Source organism: Bufo gargarizans, chromosome 1 (assembly GCF_014858855.1).
Source record: "Bufo gargarizans isolate SCDJY-AF-19 chromosome 1, ASM1485885v1, whole genome shotgun sequence".
Classification (NCBI taxonomy): Eukaryota; Metazoa; Chordata; class Amphibia; order Anura; family Bufonidae; genus Bufo; species Bufo gargarizans.
The window spans coordinates 432,317,229-432,339,891 of NC_058080.1; the positions used below are offsets into that span (position 1 = coordinate 432,317,229).

At 41.2% G+C, this 22,663-nt stretch overlaps 1 protein-coding gene across 1 annotated transcript in view; it reads right to left on the minus strand.

The window, feature by feature from the left end:
• Positions 1-22,663, minus strand: part of GLIS3 (GLIS family zinc finger 3) — a 387,825-nt gene that overhangs the window by 113,152 nt on the left and 252,010 nt on the right. Inside the window, exon 6 of the mRNA XM_044272013.1 lies at positions 20,298-20,408. Coding sequence (XP_044127948.1) covers positions 20,298-20,408 — 111 coding nt within the window. The remainder of the gene's footprint in view (positions 1-20,297; positions 20,409-22,663) is intronic.

Here is a 22,663-nt window from a genome sequence, read left to right on the forward strand (position 1 = left end):
ATCCGAGCCCGCGTTTTGGCGGCTCGGATGTGGACCCATTCACTTCAATGGGGCCGCAAAAGATGCCGTCCGCACTCCGTGTGCTGTCCGCATCCGTTGCTTCGTTTCGTGGCCCCGCAAAAAAAATATAACATGTCGTATTGTTGTCCGCGCTTTGCGGACAAGAATAGGCATTTATATTGAAGGCTGTCCGTGCCGTTCCGCAAATTGCGGAATGCGCACAGACGCCATCCGTGTTTTGCGGATCCGCGATTTGCGGTCCGCAAAACACACCACGGTCGTGTGCATGAGGCCTTAGAAAAATTAGGTGAGTACATTTTCTTTAATTGCCATTTTGTTTTTCACTTTTGAACATTCCTTAATTTACCTTTAATATCATGACTTTAAAATGTAGAATGTTGGCAGATACGCAGGAAGGGTTAAGCACTGTCAATGTATATAATTTATAAGCAAGCGCCTGTGGCACTGAAGGGATTATACTTCACATCTGCTCCATGGTACTCAATATAATCTAGACATTTACGTTTGTTAAGATAGATAATTGAGAGCATCCATAGCAGTATGTTTTTGGCATGCCTACAGCCTCTTTTAAATACAATGGATACACAGAGATACAAACATTATGCTATGTATACATAGATATTGTCGCTACATCTGCCACATCGAATTATTCTGTAGAATACCATGCTGTAGAGGCTTCATTTATTGGAGCCATATTTGCAATTAGATTGTGTCTGGTCTGTAATAAAAAGTCTTCTAGCCTACGAGGACTGTCAGATCGGATCGGTATTTAACTAAATATTTGTCCACTTGCCCAACATCCACTTGGCATCATTCTTAGGTGTTGCGATTAGGTTACTCTTTAGTTAGGCAATACTGAATTAGTTCTTTATATATGAATCCAAACCGGGAGGACATTTTGGCATACAATGACATATCGCGCCTTCAGGATCACTAAACTCATCAAAATAACATTTATAATAATTATTTTGCAATGTTATATTTTACTGTATTCTCTTAACCTACTAAGATATTATATCCAGCAATCACAGTGTAATTGTGCAACATTTTCCCTTTTCCCTGTGTGTAGCTATGGCACAATCATGAAAAGCAACAGAAAACACGAAGCCGCGTTCTTGTAGCCAGTTCAATGAGGGCCACTGGAGTCTATGGCTCCTGTCCCCTCCGCTTTGCCTCATAAGCCAGAGTTAGGGCATCCCACTACGCAGGCAGTTGCTATTGCATCCCAATGCCCTCTCCTGGGGTGCGTCATCACGTCATCCAACAATCTTGCGATGACATCACCGTGACTTCCTGCACTGGGTCTCACAGGATGACATGAGGACGTGGTGCAGGAGGGTATGGGGATGTGTTCGCAACCGCTTGCACAGTGGAATGTCTGACCTCAGGCCACAAGCGGCAACAGAGAGCAGAACAGAGGTGAGTATTTTATTGTTTTATGTGATTACCGTCTTCTTAATTGTAGGTGACTTACCAAGACATGGGTCCAGAATGCCTTATGTCTTATGTGGGGAATCTTTGTTCCAGAGTACTTTAAAACATTTTCTTTTCAAATATTTTACAGTATATGGTAACAAAAAAAAACACCTACCTCTTCTAATTAATATTGTACTACAATGCATTCAAACATATTGTGGCGAAACCAACCTCGCCACGGTGTTTTGAAGGGGGCTGTTTGCTAGCCTCCTGCCCTGGGATCATGGTCCCTTAAGTTATTGGGTCTTAAGGCACTTGGGACGGAGCCCTCTGTTCCTGGATTGCATCCTCTGCCTTACTTGCTTGGATGAAGCACACGGTGAGAACAATAGATAGCGGCCATTTTAGCTCACAGACACTGTTCTGACTTTTCAACACTGTGCTATCTTGCCTGTATTTGGTGCACAGAGACATCATTCAGTAGTTTGAAACTACCAAACAGGGGACACATTTATTAGTGACTATTTTCGGTATAACTTGTATATTTTCAGTGTAACTGTATCTTCCAAACTACTTAACGGATGTGGGTGAATTTTGGACATGTGGTTCACCCAGATCCCCCGGTTACGAGGATATATTGGTTATGGGGTTATTGCATGTTTTGGGGTTCCTGTGATATGTTTTATAAAACTGTATTTCTCTGCCTTTGATAATTATATTCGTCATTGTGTTCAATGGTCATCATCGGCAGAGGGGAGGATTTTGTGTGGGTGTGTTTCTATTGTCCCATTGTGTGTTTAAATGGTGATGTCTGTCCTGTTGTCTCCACATGTGTATTGGTGATCTCCCTTTTGTCCTGAGAGATAATTGGATTGTCTTCAGTCGTCTCCGGGACAGAGGGGAGGAAACCATGATGCATTGTGGGGATGTGTTTGTTCTGTCCTGTATCTGCAATAAACTGTAATAAAAACCAGGCTGGGTGTGCCAGCACTTCAGACCACTGTTTGACCCTCAAGACGGAGCCTTGTCTCGTTATTGGGGGGATTCCCTGTATGCTGTTGGAGACTGATTGCCAGGAGTGTAAGCGGACTGTACGCTTTTCCTGTTCGTCTGCCGGCAGCTATTCGCGAGGTTCCAGTTTGGAGTGCTATTTTGTATCCAGTTCGGGAGTTTGGTGTTCTGCAGTAGCTGTGCCTGTCTCTCGGAAAGGGGCATATCGCCTAAACGGATTTTAACCCCTTGTCTGCTGGAACGGTGCCGTTACATTGGTGGCAAGCAGCGGGATCGTTCCTACAGCCAGAAGGACAGCTACAGGAGACACCGTTTCTGTGGATTCTACAATTTAAGGGCAACGCATGTCTCAGTACAGCGACCCTAAAAGCACCAGGATGGAACCAGCAGTGGAGTACAGATACTCTGTGGAGGAATTTGACCGTATGATGTGGTTGCGGCTGAACTTCTTCGGACCCAATCCAGCTGAGAAATACGTGAAGTTCGTGAGGAGTCTAGTGTCTAAGACCCTACTATACCGGGCAGAAGGTGACGGTCAGCTGCCACGTTGGGTGGACCTCCATCGGAAGTTACGGTTGCGGGACAGTGGGAGCCCAGTCTCCATTCCCCAGCGGCAGTGTGAAGTGCAGGGAGGGAAGAGCAGCGGCCTCCCTCCCCAGCGGCAGGCTGAGTTACAGGGGGCAGAGGTAGTTGTTCCTGCCCCCCAGCAGCAGCATGATTTTTTGGGAATTGGGAGCCTAGTCTCCATTCCCCAGCGGCAGTGTGAAGTGCAGGGAGGGGAGAGCAGCGGCCTCCCTCCCCAGCGGCAGGCTGAGTTACAGGGGGCAGAGGTAGTTGTTCCTGCCCCCCAGCAGCAGAGTGATATGCCGGGAAGGCAGTGTGAAGTGCAGGGAGAGGAGAGCAACGGCCTCCCTCCCCAGCGGCAGGCTGAGTTACAGGGGGCAGAGGTAGTTGTTCCTGCCCCCCAGCAGCAGCATGATTTTTGGGGAATTGGGAGCCGAGTCTCCATTCCCCAGCGGCAGACGAAGTTACAGGGGGCAGAGACAGTCGGTCCTGTCCCCCAGTGGCAGAGTGTCCTACAGGGAATAGAGAGCCCAGTCTCCTTTCCCCAGCAGCAGGACACTGTATTGGGAGCGGAGGCGGTCGGTCGCCCTCCCCAGCGGCTGGAAGTATGTATGGGAGAGGAGCTTGTTACCCCCTCTCCCCAGCGGCAGCTTAACGCACCAGGGGGAGACAGTAAGCCCCACAACTGTGCAGATGGGACCGTGGTCTCTGCACTTACAGCACAGGGGGTAGGGACAGTTGTTCCTGTCCCCCAGCAACAGGGCAGTTTAGCCAAAGGGGAGACAGTCGGTTTCCCCCTCCAACAACCAGACTCCAACCAGGCTTCTTCCGTGGTAACGCTGGCACCAGGGCAGAGTACCGCTGATCCCTGCCCACAAAGCAACCTCCACTCCAAGCCAGGGAGCAACTCAGAGACCGGGAGTACCAGCTACAAATATAATCTTGGTGGATTCACTGGACAGAGACAGGCTACTAAAGTCAACAGGTCCAGCATTTTATTGTGGGTGGGCTGCCAGACTAACTCAGGTACCGACCGGCGTGAGGTCAGGTATCTGGTTAGTCTTCCCTGGGGGGGGGAGATGTGTGGCGAAACCAACCTCGCCACGGTGTTTTGGAGGGGGCTGTTTGCTAGCCTCCTGCCCTGGGATTATGGTCCCTTAAGTTATTGGGTCTTAAGGCACTTGGGACGGAGCCCTCTGTTCCTGGATTGCATCCTCTGCCTTACTTGCTTGGATGAAGCACGCGGTGAAAACAATGGATAGCGGCCATTTTAGCTCACAGACACTGTTCTGACTTTTCAACACGGTGCTATCTTGCCTGTATTTGGTGCACAGAGACATCATTCAGTAGTTTGAAACTACCAAACAGTAGAAACATTTATTAGTGACTATTTTCGGTATAACTTGTATATTTTCAGTGTAACTGTATCTTCCAAACTACTTAACGGATGTGGGTGAATTTTGGACATGTGGTTCACCCAGATCCCCCGGTTCCGAGGATATATTGGTTATGGGGTTATTGCATGTTTTGGGGTTCCTGTGATATGTTTTATAAAACTGTATTTCTCTGCCTTTGATAATTATATTCGTCATTGTGTTCAATGGTCATCATCGGCAGAGGGGAGGATTTTGTGTGGGTGTGTTTCTATTGTCCCATTGTGTGTTTAAATGGTGATGTCTGTCCTGTTGTCTCCACATGTGTATTGGTGATCTCCCTTTTGTCCTGAGAGATAATTGGATTGTCTTCGGTCGTCTCCGGGACAGAGGGGAGGAAACCATGACTGCATTGTGGGGATGTGTTTGTTCTGTCCTGTATCTGCAATAAACTGTAATAAAAACCAGGCTGGGTGTGCCAGCACTTCAGAGCACTGCTTGACCCTCAACACGGAGCCTTGTCTCGTTATTGGGGGGATTCCCTGTATGCCGTTGGAGACTGATTGCCAGGAGTGTAAGCTGACTGATACGCTTTTCCTGTTCGTCTGCTGGCAGCTATCCGCGAGGTTCCAGTTTGGAGTGCTATTTTGTATCCAGTTCGGGAGTTTGGTGTTCTGCAGTAGCTGTGCCTGTCTCTCGGAAAGGGGCATATCGCCTAAACAGATTTTAACCCCTTGACTGCTGAAACGGTGCCGTTACACATATTATGGAGGGGGGGGGGTGGGGGAGTTGCCCGAACCAGAGTTTGCCCTGGGAGCTATAGAACTGTAGTTACGCCACTGCTTTCACTTAACTCTTCCGACATACAGGTACATCAGATAGAGCCAGAGTAACGCCCTCAGAGTTTAGCCCAAACCCGTTAGTTGTCACAGTGACCTCTAACACCTGTGCATGTAAAATTACCAATTTTGCTAGCAACTGAACACACAGAATAACTCTATAAAATGAATCAAAGAAGTGGAGTAGCACAGCCACCAAAGTCTTCACTGTAATTGGCCAGGATTCCCATGGGCCAGACTCTCAAGTCTCCAATTAGTCAACGCTCCACAGGATGATGTCAAATTGTTGATCTGTTTCGCCATGTTCACAGACATTTTGGTTCCTCGATGGAACCATTTTCAAACTTATCAATAGTCCATTGGAGGAGCTGAAATATTGCCTGTGAACGTGGTTGAAGAGATCCACAATCTGACTTCATCCTGTGAGAGTTGCTTCTCCTTTGCAACTTGATATAATCTAATTAGTAAAATTGAGAGATAAAGTTCTCGAAGCATTCCTAAAGGGGTTAATGAGCTCCCATACATAGAATAACATTATAAAAAAGGGCATACCGTTTTGCAGCTATTTTTAATAGCCATAAATCACTGTTTATTCTCCTGCAATTTTTTTTTATTCTACCTGCTTTCCAAGGAAGCAAAACATTCTAGCTAAGTTTTTCCACAGTAGGCCATTTTACACATAAACTTTTTATTTTTCACTGAGGCAGCTGCCTTGCAATTAATTTGCTTTACCGTTCTTCCAATTTGTAAGTAGCTTACATGGGATGTTTGTGTTTTCCCTACAGCAACCAGACAAAAAGAAAACAGCGCTCAGCAAAGCCCCGCTCAGCCTCTGAGCCATTGAATAGCTGTCTTATGTGGCAGATCATTCTTTCATCTTTCTAGCATGCCCTCTGAATATGGTAATGGCTGAGTAATGCTGGAGCAATCTGGTAGAGGACCAAGAATGAGGCAATTATTCCTATGTTAATTAAATATATTCATAGTCAATGGTTGTTTGGTAACAGGAGGTTTGCTTTCCAAAAATGACATTTTACTGCAGGTAAGCTTGAAATGTATGAATGACGTACTTACAGCATGCGAATTATCCCAAGGCTTTCAGAAATCCCCAGACCACTGAATCATTAATAGGTAAATAACTCATTCATTGTCTAATGCTGAGATACAAGCCTACATGCGATTAGCTGTATTTTCCCTGTTCACATTAGCCACGGGTCACTGCTAAAAAAGCCTTTTTAAGATTGTCCTACAAGCGGCTTATGTTTTATTTTCCGCAGCTTTGTTACTCCCAAGTGAAATGAAAAAGTCTTTGATTTTACACAAAAAAAATAAAAAATATGGTTTGTTTTAAGGAACGAGAAGAGAATAGATGCCTTAAACATAACATGGGCAAGGGATACATTATGTCATTGGACTACCATCAACACAGCTATCTTATGTGTATAAATGAATCTCAAGCTGTGGAATTTCACAAAGAGCCTCAGTGAACCTGGGAATGGATCTGCAGTTAACATTAGTGTCAATCAAACAAAAGAAGCACTCACAGCTTGGCAGACACAATTCAAATAAATATTACTATGGGTACAATTAGAAATAATACTTCTAGCTTGGCTGGCAGGCACAATGCAAAGCAACAATACTCGTAAACCAGATGCTAGATACATTAGAAACGAATACTAATTTTTGGGTCGCATAGACAAAACCCTGATGAATTTGTACTAGGAGTTATTCTACTTCCAAACATAACCAAAGGGAAACCAACCATTGTATTTCATAAGTCACTGTAAAATACTGGAAGATGAATCCAAATGACCAAAGTTTGTACTGCAGTAAATAAATCAGATCAATCACAAATTATATAAACTCTATCTGCACTATGGTTCTGCTTCTTTACAAACAAATGTAGTCAAACAGATTATTTTCACTGCCATCACTAATTCTATTCATGAAATTGCCCATAGAGGTGCATTATTTATTAGCAGATCCAACCAATCCTATGGAGGCTTCCAGACCTTTCCTAAAGGGGTCCTCCGCACAGTAAAATATAAAAATTTAACCCACTACCTGGATAAGAATACTTTTGTAATTTAATGTACTGTAATTAGAAATTTATTATAGCCACTGAATTATTCAATAAAAGGTGGTCGCACATGCTCAGTTCCAGCCGCCATCAGCTGTTTTTTTTTAGAAGCTTTGACAGTTACACTGAAAGAACTGAGAAAAGACATGCCACTGGGCTTCGGCTGAAAAGCCACATCCCCTGAGAAAGGACATATCCTCTGAACTTGAGTAGAAAGGACACACCCTCGGAGCTGCCAGCTTGGAATGAATGAAGCTGAACAACTGGAGCAATGAATGAATGAAGCCCTGGATTCATGTTAGTTATAAGGCTGTTCCCAGCATTGTTAGAAAGAGATTGTCATGTACTACATGATATATGATTTCATTTTTACATTAAACCTTCATGCACATTGACATGTCTGCATTTCAGTCTGTAAACAACGGATCTGCCAAATTACGGATACCATGCATTCTGCATTTTTCTCACTCCTATCAATAGAAAAGAATATTCTTGCCCACGATATGGATAAGAATAGGTCATGTTCTATCATTTACATCCACACGGATCTGCAAAAAATATGAATGTGTGCATGGCCCCATATAACCAAATGGGTCAGAGTGCTGGCCACAAAAAAATGCAGTCATATGCATGAGGTCTAACCATGGGATAACCCATTTGATATCAGAATGGTTCCTGACAATTCACAGGATATAAAGAAATGTTATAGAAGTAAGAAGTGAAAGATTGTTGTTGCAAAAAATGCACATGTAGCTTGAGAAAGACCTGTGTGTTGAAACGTTGCTGTATTTTCTGGTGTGATTAAACACTAAATTTGGATTGAAGTTCGGGAGTGCCGTGACTTTTCTAAAGCTTTTTCTACGTTTAAGGGGTCCCTGAGGTCGGGACCTGATGCCACGAGCACTGCTGCCATATAATGAATAATTTTTTCAAGTAAGTGGTGCTGTCCTATTCAATTTTTTTGTTATTGTTGTTGCATACACCAGAAGAAAAATTCTAGTTCTTCATAGATTTTTTCGATAGACTGGAGGACTTTCAATCTGGAGAGGGTCCGATCTGCCTCGAAATACATTAGTGGAGAGAAACAAGAAACGTTTATTGATGACAAGTTGAAGACCTAGAAATAATCTGGTGTATGTGCTGTAGGCTATAGTCCATTTTTTGGTTCTACAACATTCATTAGCATGCTGACCCAGAGAGTGCCACAGAGGAACAGCCTATGCAGGCTGCTGTAACCATCACACTTGCTCAATGCAAGCTATTTCATGAAAGAGACAAGAAGCTTTCACAATGGCCGAATCAACAAGTTTAAATTAGACATATTGGATTACCCTTCTCACTAAGCAAATAGAAAAGTGAGACGCTTTCCGGTTGTTACAACACATGAAGTGGGGCTGCCGTGCTCGTAACACAATCAGTGTCCTATGTTAACATTACTTGGCAATAGGGAAATATTTTTGTGTGTTTTGTCTATATATTATTAATATTAGGTAATTTCCCATTCTCTTGTTATTTTAACATATCTTCAATAAAAGGCAAAAAACAAAAACAAATTAGACATTGCACTATGATAAGCCATCATTCTAATTTCTAGGCTTTAATGGAAGGCAACAGGTAAAAATGACACACAAAAAGGTTATAGGATGCAGTAGTTTGATATTTATCCAGACATTTTAACATACAAAATATTGCATGTTGGAAAAATAAAGACAAACCTGTTGTGTGCTACCTTTACCTTACTTCTGTCCATTGTGAAAAAAATGGGCCACTTACCTTGAGGACATCTACAGCGAAATATTGGTATCCTGGTCTTTCAACTCCGTGATCTGCCTCTCATATCACTGTTTTTATAATTGCTGTTTCCTTTCACTTTCTTTCTACTAATTTTGAATATTTAGCTCCTTTAACACTTGGAAAGATGTAAAATGCCCATACATCAGCTAACAGCAATCTCTCCGACTACTCCATACACATTATGCTCGGTTCAGTGAAGTGTGTATATATTTCCAAAGGGAAGAGAGAAATTCAATGTGCCTGATCTTCCCCCCCCCACCTACATCACTTATGGGAATACAGTTGGGAGCGCCCTATAAACAACTATATTGGCAGTCTGCCCAGCTTAAAATGGCGGGTTCAGTTGACGCTATTCTAATACGGGGGTCTCAAACTCAAAGCCACCTGAGGCAGTGATCTTTGGCTGTGAGCATCACAGAAAAGGCCCATGAAACGGTGAGTATGGGAATACTAGCAGTGCTCTGGTATTACTCACCGTTCCACTGAAGAACCAGAGTATTGGTGGTGCCCAGAGGAGGAGAGGAGAGGTTTTTTTTTGCCACCTCTCAACGCTACATTTAACCAACGGAGGGGTTGGGTGGGAGTTATAGGGGGTGGCAGTGGTTTTGGGGTCTGTAGAGATTTGAAGTCTGATCTGGGATCTGTGTAAATTTAGCATCTGATCTGGGGTCTGTATAAATTTGGGGTCTGATCTGAGGTCTGTATAAATCTGGGGTGTGATTTGTGGTCTGATCTGAGGTCTATGTAAATTTGGAGTCTGTATAAATGTGGCTTCTCATCTGAGGTCTGCATAAATTAGGGGTCTGCTATAGGATCTGTGTAAATTTGGCATCATGTGAACTTGGGGTCTGATCTGACATCTGTACTGTATAAGGGGTGTGTATAAATTTGGGTTCTGATCTGAGGTCTGTGTAGATTTGAGTCTAATCTGGGGTAGGAATTCGGGGGATGATCTGCAGTCTGCATTAATTTTGTGGCCTGGTCTAGAGGTCTGTATTACTATAATTTTAGATTATGTATTAATTTGGGGATGTCTGGAGGTCTATATGAATTTTGGGGTCTGTATTACTTTTAGGGTCTGGTCTAGGGGTCTATCTTAATTCTGGGGTCTGGGATACTGTATTAATTTTGGGGGGTGCATTAGAAGGGGTTGTCCAGACAAGTGAAATTTGTTTTTGAAAACATTAGAATGCCACAAAGGAGTAGTCAGACCTGGCTCATCCCAATGTTCTTACCACCAGGGGAGCTGTTGGCATGATTCCTGGGCATAGGCAGCTGAGCTGAAGCTCAGGGGCAGCGAGTGTAACACATGTGATATATGTGGTTATGTAACACAGAAGAGCAGGTATACTGTGTGGGTTGCACTTCACTGTTGTATAAACGGCCCGTCATCTGGAAAATATTTCAAAGTGCGGCCCATAAATGCGAGCCAAGTTTGAGACCCCTTTTCTAATGTGCCATTAAAGCTGATCAGTTTTCATATTTTAGAGTACAATTTATTTGTAAACTTTATATCTTTCCAACCTTTTTTGATTTTGTGCAGAAGATGATAAGTGCCAGACACCGCCTTATCTTGGACAAAGAATTGGAATCGAAGTAGACAGGAAATTTATCCACAGTTCTATTCATTTTCCCTCACCGGGTAATCAGCACTATCATACAGATTTTCTTAGATTCAATTTACAAGGAGAGCCAAATCAAATTAGAAAATGATGTGTTGGAGAAGACAAAATCTACATCTTTTTATTTTTTTTCCTTCACATACTGTACGCTTAGGAGTTCTTTATTGGATAACTCCGTTTATTGGTACATAATTCCTAAAGCTACACTTTCAGATGTGGTAAACCACATCATATAAATTCTTTAGAGAAACAGGAAAATATATAGAAAAGCTCATTGCATCTTTAAGAAAGGCAACGAAATGTAGCTTTCTGGTAAATGATCAGACCAAACCACTAAATGGAGGAAGCTTATTCCTGTAATGTGCGTATAATGAAAGAAATAACATTGAGGCATAGAGACAGAGTCGGAACGACAGCATATTTTATTATCCCTGCTTCCCAGATGAAAGAAAAGATGTTTTTTGAAATTATTAGTAACAGCTCTAAGTCTCTTTACCTGTTAAAGTCAGTTTACTAACTATTCCATTCTATTTCTATTCTAGTAATGAAAGACCTGAAGCTAGCCTCAATCTATGCATGATCTCTATTAAAACAGTGAACTACAATTCATTAGCTTTTAGGCACTGTATATTCTCACTCTGATTCAAAAAGGTTTACAACAAATTGTGTGATTAAATTACCTAAAGACCTCAGGCCATTACTAATCCTTTGGTGACAGCAACATTTTCAGTGCCTGATTTATATTACATTTTGGGATACGGAAGTAAAAGGATTAAAGATAGGATTAAAACAGTCTTCACAAAAACATTTTTTAAGGAGAATTGTTTTCGCGGTTACTATGGTCACAGCTAAGCAATGCTCAGCCTGAGGCTGCATACTAATAGCTGAAGCCAGCTTGATATGGGAGAAGAGATAACATATGATTTACACATAAAGACATTGAGACAAATTTCACATCAAAACTAAACAAAATCTAAAGGTGCCCATAAGCATTAGATAATCCGTACCTGACCATGCCAGAATAAAGCCACAATATTGGGAAGATCGTGGCAGGACTTTTTAAGTTAAGTTGCATTTTATTATCACTATTGTTGTCTCCAAGCCAGTGTCATGCTTCCCATGATCACTTATTCAAAGAATGGTGGGCACCAATCTAATATCCTACTTAATATCATACAGAGGGGTGCACACATAAAGGCCCAAATCTTACAACAGGCAAAATGCTCACACAAAAAGAACATTCAAAAAGGCTGGGTTTTGCCCTAATAAGAAAAATCATCCACATTGGTAGTCCAATATCAAATGCAGTCAAGCACAGTGCATAATGATACCCAATTTAAGGGATTTTCCAGGGGTATGTTTTTTTTATACATGACTCACATGTGATATAAAAAAAAAAAAAAAAGAAGCCACAGTCACCCTCACCAATCTCATGCCACTGGTGTGTTGTTTTAATCCCTGCTACTTTCGACTTCTTGACCCCAGCACGATATGCCAGAAATACCAGGAAAGGCCCAATCAGTCAATCACTGGCTAAAGTGGGTCAGTGTAACCTGTGATTAGCTGGGAGAAGCAGGGTCTCATCACACTGCATTACCTTTGCTGAGTCCTATCTGCATTTTCCTTTCCGGTTTCGAGGAAAACGCTTCAGTTTTGTCCCCATACATTGTCAATGGGGACAAAACTGAACAAATTGAAACGGAGTGCACCAGAATGTATTCTGTTCCAGTTTGTTGCATTCCCATGCCGGAAACAAAAACTGTTGCAAACAGTGTTTCTGTGGTTTTTTTGTGCGTCATGGGATACTGAACATGCCGCATCTGGCACCAAACACCACACAAAAAAACTGATCTATGTTCATTTTCCTTATAATACAACCAGATCCGTTCTGAACGGATGCAGCCGGTTGTATTATGCAAACTGATACGTTTCACTGTGGTTTTGAGATCCCCTGCATACTATAAAGTAGCCTAAGTGCAGTGCTATCTCTTGTGTCACCCCTATCTCCTCATAGATTGTAAGCTCTTGCAAGCAGACCCCCATTTTATACAGACCTCAGATCAGAAGCCAAATTTATACAGACTCCAAATTTACATAGACCTCAGATCAGACCACAAATCACACACAAGATTTATACAGACCTCAGATCAGACCCCAAATTTATACAGACCCCAGATCAGATGCAAAATTTACACAGATCCCAGATCATGAGGAAGGGGTGAAACGCGTCTGGGGCCACATCCCCCGCCATTTGTGACCAGAAATACCAACATCCATAGATCCAAACCGACCCGACAAAGAGTGGGATCTATTACCTTCCAAAGTTACCCGCACGATTTGACAACCAAACACAAGAAAGGACCGGTATACCAACTGGCCCACGTGTGGAACAGTAAGCCGCCAGCGTGGTCTTCACTAGAAGAAAAAGCTCCCGATATCGTAGTGCGACAACATCATTAGCACAGCGCAGGGAGCAGCAATATCCCACGGCTTGGTTAAGACTGATTTGATGGAAGCTGGATGTAAGGTAACTTTGTAATCGCTTGCAAGCTTCAAAGTAGCGGGGCGCCGCTACCCATTCTGATCGAGCGGGACACCGGTCTGCTCAGGATAGTTCAGATACTAGTATCCACAGGACAGATTGGTTTTGGTGTGGGAAACATTAAGGAACATTGGAGTTACACCATTGATATACTGTTATTGGGGCTGTATATTATTTATTTGCTGCTACTTAGATATACCAATTGATGTAATTTATCTACATTTAGGATTTAATGTTTTTATAGCGAGGTCTGTCGTTTTAGATTATTCAGTATATCAAAAAATATTTTATAGTGATTCTCTATATGGTCCGAAATTTCTGAGAGTGCCCTGCTCTTTAACCTCTTTGTTCTAATTTTATAGTGATCGAGTGAGTGTTCTCGATTGGTGAGGTGCACCTTTTTAGGTTTACAGATAACCTTGTGCGACATCTAACCCCGTTTCTTCACAGATCCCAGATCATATCTCAAATCTATACAGGCCCAAAATCAGACCACTGTCACCCCCTATAACTCCCACCCAACCCCTCCGTTTGTTAAATGTAGCCTTGAGAGTAGACAAAAGAAAACCTAATTCTTCTTGTTCTAATTATTTACTTGTCTGTTGCTATGTTATGTTTGTACATGAATCCCTGAACTGTAAAGCGCAGAATATGTTGACGTTGTATATATAAAGATTATTATTAGTTTTATAAGTGCAGCAAGTAAAAGAGCTGTCCTTTAGTTATAATTAGAAATTAGCGCATTTTTTTGTAAGTAGTGGGTGCAATGACAGGGAGCTGCGATAGCGCTGCTCCCATCACTGCACCCCTCAGATGCCACGTTCATACATGATTGCGGCATCTGAGTGTACAAACAGTGTGAAATTAACATTAAAAAAAACATTACATCAAACTTACCATGTCCATTTGCGTGCGACGTGCCGGCCGTTACCATCTTGCTTGAAGATTTTGGCCGAAATCACGTGCTGCACGAGATTACGTCATCACGCCCGCCGGGGTGGTGACGTATGGCGTCATCATGTCAGCCGACGTGATGATGTAATATCGCGCCACAAGGGATTTCAGCCGAGATCTTCAAGCAAGATGGAGCCTAGCGGCCCTTCGCGCGCAAATGGAGGCGGTAAGTTTGAATTTCAGGATTAATCGATTTGTTGTCACGAACCACGAGGAAATTCGGCTTCTAGGCGAATCGAATAATTCCTGAAATTCAGATCAAATTCCACTTTGTGGGATTCAATTCGCTCATCTCTAGTTATAATACTGATTCACATTGCCGGTCTCTGCTATTAGTGTGTGCTGTGCTCACAAAGGGAGTCATTTATTATACTGAAATACGCCTATATTAGGCGTATTTCAGGTGCAGAAGGTGGCACAACGGTTAGTGGGTAAGACAGTTGTCTTACATTTAGAATTAGCGCTGGATGCACCAAAGTTATGCACCAAAGTCATAACATAGGTGGAACCACTGCCAGCTTAAGGCTTTATTAAGACCGGCATCTTAACTGCCAGTCTTAATCAAAGTCTCCATTGTGTTCCTATGTGAGACAACTTAGTACCACTTTTCTGTACCTCCTACTTTTAAGAGCTGACAGGGGGGAAATCTAGCACAAGCAGGAGGAAGAGGAGAGAGGTTAAAGTTGAATCTCAAACAATATACTGGAGATAGCAGAGGCAGGCAGTTTGAGTCAGGGGAGCTATAATTGTGCACATTGTAGGACTAATTTATTATATCGCTGCACTCTTGCTCCATTGCATAGGGCAGACATGATATCTTCAGCAGCACTCTATGAATGGGTGGAAATACACTACGTGCAGAATTATTAGGCAAATGAGTATTTTGACCACATCATCCTCTTTATGCATGTTGTCTTACTCCAAGCTGTATAGGCTCGAAAGCCTACTACCAATTAAGCATATTAGGTGATGTGCATCTCTGTAATGAGAAGGGGTGTGGTCTAATGACATCAACACCCTATATCAGGTGTGCATAATTATTAGGCAACTCCCTTTCCTTTGGCAAAATGGGTCAAAAGAAGGACTTGACAGGCTCAGAAAAGTCAAAAATAGTGAGATATCTTGCAGAGGGATGCAGCACTCTTAAAATTGCAAAGCTTCTGAAGCGTGATCATCGAACAATCAAGCGTTTCATTCAAAATAGTCAACAGGGTCGCAAGAAGCGTGTGGAAAAACCAAGGCGCAAAATAACTGCCCATGAACTGAGAAAAGTCAAGCGTGCAGCTGCCAAGATGCCACTTGCCACCAGTTTGGCCATATTTCAGAGCTGCAACATCACTGGAGTGCCCAAAAGCACAAGGTGTGCAATACTCAGAGACATGGCCAAGGTAAGAAAGGCTGAAAGACGACCACCACTGAACAAGACACACAAGCTGAAACGTCAAGACTGGGCCAAGAAATATCTCAAGACTGATTTTTCTAAGGTTTTATGGACTGATGAAATGAGAGTGAGTTTTGATGGGCCAGATGGCGGGATTGGTAAAGGGCAGAGAGCTCCAGTCCGACTCAGACGCCAGCAAGGTGGAGGTGGAGTACTGGTTTGGGCTGGTATCATCAAAGATGAGCTTGTGGGGCCTTTTTGGGTTGAGGATGGAGTCAAGCTCAACTCCCAGTCCTACTGCCAGTTTCTGGAAGACACCTTCTTCAAGCAGTGGTACAGGAAGAAGTCTGCAAGGTAAGAAAAACATGATTTTCATGCAGGACAATGCTCCATCACACGCGTCCAAGTACTCCACAACGTGGCTGGCAAGAAAGGGTATAAAAGAAGAAAATCTAATGACATGGCCTCCTTGTTCACCTGATCTGAACCCCATTGAGAACCTGTGGTCCATCATCAAATGTGAGATTTACAAGGAGGGAAAACAGTACACCTCTCTGAACAGTGTCTGGGAGGCTGTGGTTGCTGCTGCACGCAATGTTGATGGTGAACAGATCAAAACACTGACAGAATCCATGGATGGCAGGCTTTTGAGTGTCCTTGCAAAGAAAGGTGGCTATATTGGTCACTGATTTGTTTTTGTTTTGTTTTTGAATGTCAGAAATGTATATTTGTGAATGTTGAGATGTTATATTGGTTTCACTGGTAAAAATAAATAATTGAAATGGGTATATATTTGTTTTTTTGTTAAGTTGCCTAATAATTATGTACAGTAATAGTCACCTGCACACACAGATATCCCCCTAAAATAGCTAAAACTAAAAACAAACTAAAAACTACTTCCAAAAATATTCAGCTTTGATATTAATGAGTTTTTTGGGTTCATTGAGAACATGGTTGTTGTTCAATAATAAAATTAATCCTCAAAAATACAACTTGCCTAATAATTCTGCACTCCCTGTACAAAGGGACAAGGAGGATGAAGCTTGATAGTCAGGGGCAGTGTCTGGGAGTTGCCAAGAAGAATTTGATAGATGGTGACATAATCGTGAAGTTCACAGGAAGTCAGCCACACAGGAGAGACTGACACTATATACTCTATACTTGTAGGCAGACGGGATCACATGCAACAGCTGCTCATAATAGAAGGGTTTAAAATGTATGGGATGAAACAAATAACACAGCTACAACATTGCTGATGACTTGGCATTATGTGTCCAAAAATCTGTTGGAATGATTCTTTAATTGAGCTATTAGTAAGAAATGTAGGACAAGTTAGTTTAGGGGAAGCAATATCTTTTACATAAGAATCTCATGGAAGTCAGAGCATTGAGAGCATGCTTTTGCAATAAATTTTTTGAAAGATTGGATAGAATACAAATTATTAGCGCAGGCTTTTATCTTCTATCACTAATTGCCTTATAAGCAAAAAAGGCCACAGATTTTGACCTCCAAAAAACTTTCTGTACAGATATAATGGGATATTTAAAGGGGTATTCGCATCACAGACAATGGGGGCATATTGCTAGGATATGCCCCCATTGTCTGATAGGTGCAGGTCACACCCCTGGGACCTGCATCTACGCTGAAAATGGAGCGGAGAGAGCGGTGGCTGAAAGACCCCGGGTTTCCCAGGGTCCGGCCAACGCCAAGTGCTCTCCCCACACAACTGAATCGGAACGCAACGCGCTTGCATGACCACCATTTCCAATCATTGGCCCCAAAGAAAAGAATGGAGGATAGCTGTGCATGCGCAGTGCACCCTCCACCACATTCTCCTACCAGATAATGGGGGCATATTGCTAGGATTGTCTGTGATGGGAAAACCCCTTTAAGTTGTCATGTTAGAATGGCACTGATCCTAAGATTTACTCACCTGCTTCCTGCTACTCCCCTCCATTGCCAAGGAACCGGTCTGGATCCCTCTAGTCCCACACCTGTAAACGTCCAGACAGTGTGCCATTGTGACAAATCACTTCCCCTTCGGCGTGACGTGTGCCCATGTTGCATGTCACTGCTGGTTTATCGCTGAGTCAAGTGACTGGCTGCAGTGGCGCACATGACCGCATCCAGATGTGTACAGGCTGGGGACCAGAAGGAGCCAGACTGGACCATCAGTGCTGGAACAGACTTTTCTACTTTAGTATCTGCTTTCTATTGGCTGAATTAAAATTGACATAAAGGCTGGAATAACTCTTTACGTAACAGCACTGACTTATGCCAGCCTAGTCCCAAATGTGTCAGAATTTTAGCAGGGCCGCTAGTTATAGATATGTCTTAATATAGTCACTGTTAATGTCTACTTGTTGCATGGCGTGTTGCTACGTATAATTTATTTTCATCCAGTCCTTCAATTCTTCTTTTTTTTTTTAGGACTCACAGGGAACACTGTAACCCTATGATGAAATTGACTTACATGGTTTAATATTTTTGTAAGACTTTCAAATCCTGAAATACTGTGTCTCTACTCTCAAAGTAGATGTCATTGACTGTTTTGGGAACTTTTAGAAAAGATTACATGCAGGACATATTAAATGAATCCATGACTAACAGGCTGTGACAGCCAAAGGGTTCAATCCTTTCAACACAACAGTCCCCCACGGGTGCAGCTATTTATTTCTCTGTTCCTTTATCACCTTGGAATTTTTATGGTTATTTTTTTAAGAATTCACATTTTGTTGTGTAAAACCCCTTTTGTGACCTTATCCCAATTTTCAAATTTAATTAAAGCCATAAATAATCTTTATTCTATCCTAAAAGGTTTAATGTTTCTTACTTTTTATTATTATTGCCTGGAAATATTTCAAATTCCAAAGCTTGATGTGAGCTAACAACCAGGTATAAGTCAGTGAAATGCGATTAAATAGAACAGCACTGCTTGCTATTAGATACTGGTGTATTTTACCATAGTAGAACATGTAAAGCTAAATAAATTGGTTTACATAACAATCAACCCTTGAAAAAGAATTCCATTTCATTTTCAATGTGTTGTCTCAGTTAGATGCTTTTACTGAACACAACTTTGCAGACAAACCATTCATAATTTAAGGGAAAACTTTCCATTTACAAAATCCTTCCAGCCTTGGTTTATGATTTATATGCATTGCCACACAAGCATTTGCTCATACAATACAAGAGTAAAAGATAGTTATGGCTGAAATAAATTTAAAGCAAATCCATTACCTGGTACAGCTGATGTAATCCATTTCCTTAGCTGGTGATAATCTCTTTTCCAGTCACTTCATTACCAATGATATTTATGTGTCTATGGGCAGCATTAGCTAGTATTGGTCAACTAACATGGTGTCTTATACTACAGTTAATAAATGTTTTAACAAATTCAAGGCATTGAAAGCTTTTACGGGAGTTTGTGGTTAATGCTCTAGACTGTTTTCTATGGACAAAGCTTTGAGCAAATGATTACACAGAGGCTGTACTCTACTACTACACAGTGGCTCCATGAACTTTCATTTATAACATAATTTATATCTAATTGTACGTTCTAGAGCTTACACTCCATTTCATAATCAGAAAAGCTGTAAAGTATATCATCCATTAAAAAATTTTTTTAACACCATCCAAAATCGGAATAGCTATCTTCGGTATAGGCCCGGTAAACCATATTGAAGATTTACTAACCTAAATAAATTGTGCTTGAATTTAAATGTATAATCAACCAGGTGAAGATACCTCTTGAGACCAAATACACAAACTTGTGTGTCAGTGTATGGAGACACTACAGCTCTCTCTAGGGCAAGTTTCATACCGTACATATGTCATATGATGGATTATTTTCTATGGATTCATGTCCACTTCTTTTTTCCTCCGTAAGAAATTGGAAGGATTCACTGGTACAGTAGAAGACACATGCTATTTAATGGGAGTAACTTTACAGCTCCATACAAAACAGGGCTCTGTTAGATTTGTTTTTTTTTAGATAAATAGGTTGACATAGGTTGTAATTTTTGATATATTATAAAAAAAAAAAGTTCTCATACTGGTTGATTGCTTTCCACGCCAAAGTTTTTTTCAAGAGTAACTTAATTTTTTTTTAAATGTCCCACATGCCCTAAAAATCTTTTTTCTAATATACCTGATTAACAGATTTTACCTTTATAAGAAAGAAAAATACTGTCCTGATTTCTATAGAGCTTTAAATTCACTATATTCTCACATTGCTGACTTCTCAGCGGTGTACAGTGTACAGATTCCTTGCATTGTAAGGTTGTAGCAATGGGGCTCCAGCGAACAGTGTACGGGCAGGAGCATACATCGCTGCTCCTGCCTGTGGCTGCTCCACTCAGTTATAGTCCTGCCTGTACAGCGTTGGTCGTTGTCCCATTGCTACAATGCAAGGAATCCCTACTCCGTACACTGCAGAGAAGTCAGCAATCTGAGAATATAGTGAATTTAAAGAGCGGTAGAAATCAGGACTTTGGGTGTCAATTTCTTTAGTAAAAAGGCAAAATCCATTAATAAAGTATATTAGAAAAATTATTTTTAGGGCATTTGGGACATTATTAAAAAAAAGTTGAATAAAAGTTTAGTTACTCTTTAAATCAGCCCTTGTTTCCCTGAAGTAAATCCATTTTTCTTCTAGAAACTTGGTAGACACGTATAAGACACATTGTTGTAGGCATTACCTTTTTTCTAGCATGCTGATCTTTGGAAGAATGAGCTTTTACGTGCTTTCGTAATGAGCTTGGGTCTGTGTAACGCTTACTGCATCCAGGAATTTGACAAGCATAAGGTTTCTAGAAAAGAAAAAAAGGGGAATCTAATCACATGACTTCACTGGTAACTACACATTCACATTTGTTATCAATGAACATTCCCAAAGGTACTTACAGGATAGCAATCATTTGCTCAAGGAGGGATTAGCAAAATCAGATACAGCAGATTAGTGGAGCTGTCTAACAGCAGTGACTATCCAGAAAACATTGGTTAGGGATAGAGAAGAATCCTGCCATAGAGACAGAAAAAGTAGGGAAAAAGATTAAGATTTCAAGCAGCATAGAAAGCGCTCAGCAGAATATTGATGGACTATAGGTCATAACATTGTGACACAACATCTCTTAGCTGTCATATTATCAACTAAATACAGTTTGAATCAATTAACAGTATTATGGTAGTGTTATGCTGTTGCACAAGGAGCTTAACCTTCAGAAGACCAGGCCATATTCCATTTTTGCCGTTTTAGTTTTTCACTCCCACCTTCCCAGAGTCATAACTTTTTTTTAAAATATTTCCATTAATATAGCCTTATGAGGGCTTCATTCTCCAGGTCAGTAAGATTAGAATGATAACAAACCTGTATAGTTTTTCTTGCGTTTAAAAAAAAGAAAAAATTTAAAACCTTGAAAAAAATTCATCCCCCCCCCCACCATATTCTGACCCCTATAACTTTTTTGTAGTTATGCATACGGAGCTGTGTGAGGGCTCATTTTTTCAGGGACAATTTGTACTTTTCAGAGATACCATTTTGAAGTGTGCGTGACTTTTTGATCACTTTTTTAAGTGGGGAGTTGAAGTGACACAAAATATGTCAAATTGTCAATTTTTTTTTATGTTACGTCATTCTCAGTATGGGATTAATATTGTTATATTTTAATAGTACAAGAGTTTTTACATGTGGCAACCCCTGTTATGTTAATTTTTTTATTGGTTAAGTAGTCTTATTTTATGGAAAGTAGAGTGATTTGAACTTTTATATATTTTTATATTTTTAAAAACTGTTAACTGGCACTCATTAGACTGCCCATTGTGTTGACTGACGGCTATATAATCATCATTGCACACTTCAATATAACAATACAGTTCTGCCACCTAATGGCCTGTATTGTATATTCAACTAATAGCTGCCAAAGCCTGCTTGAGGCTTTAGGCTATTAGTACAGTGTAACAGGTTCCCCAGTCTCATCCGAGGAATGCTTCCAGACTGCTCAGATGCTGAGGTCACATTTGACCATGGCATCTGAGCGGTACAATATAGGAGATCATCCTTTTTTGCGCCGATGCTGGGAATTTGACCTCTACAGACCTGATATTGATGACCTATCCTGAGGATATGCCATCAACATTTATTACCCCAAAAACGAGCATGTGTAGTGTTTAAACCTAGTAATGTATGTAAACTGTGCAAAAAGCTGGTCCTATGGAACTGTTCTTGAAAATAGAGTAGAGGCTTTGGCCTATGCAGATACACTGCCTATTACACAATAGGTTTACCAAACATACTGTACATATCTACTAAATATGTATTTAGGTGCACATTTGAGAACTCGAAAACTCCTTTTTTTTTTTTTACAAAGATATGTTGGACATTAGGTCCATAAATCTAAAAATGTACATTGATCCACTTCATACAATAATTGTAAGAGAGTTCTGTTTTCTGCAGCATAGACATTAATGGGGGGGAAATTATACAATCAACTGATCTTTTGAGGTCATAATAAACGATCCTTACAACTTATCTACTGTATTTTATCATGTTTGTGTCACAAGTGACTGCAGTAATAGAGATATAGAAACATATGTTCTTTTGTAATTAGTGACCTTATGTCTATTTATTTTTCATATAATTTAACTTTTTTAATTCAACAATTCCTAATTCACTCTGCTTCCATCTAAGATGGCCAACAGGTTCTCAGGGTACCCTATGAACAATGTATTGTGATTGTCTTAGATGCACTCCCCTGCTGTCAAAGGGACCAACACTGATTACACCAGTCCTGTGTCTATCCTGACTGTGTCCTGTGACCAGGTGGCAGTGTGTGAGATGCTGGTGGCCATCTTAGGTTAAAGCAGAGTAAATAAGTGGAACCATGGTACTATGACTCAGGAGGAGGCCACCATCTACATATGTTGAAATACTGTTTAGAAATGCATAAAACAGCATAATATCCAACAATACAATTATACCAACATCAGAAGATTTGTAAGCTTAAAGATCAGCAAGTGTTTTCATGTGCAGTGCTGCTTCGTTGTCAATGACCACTGTCATCTAACA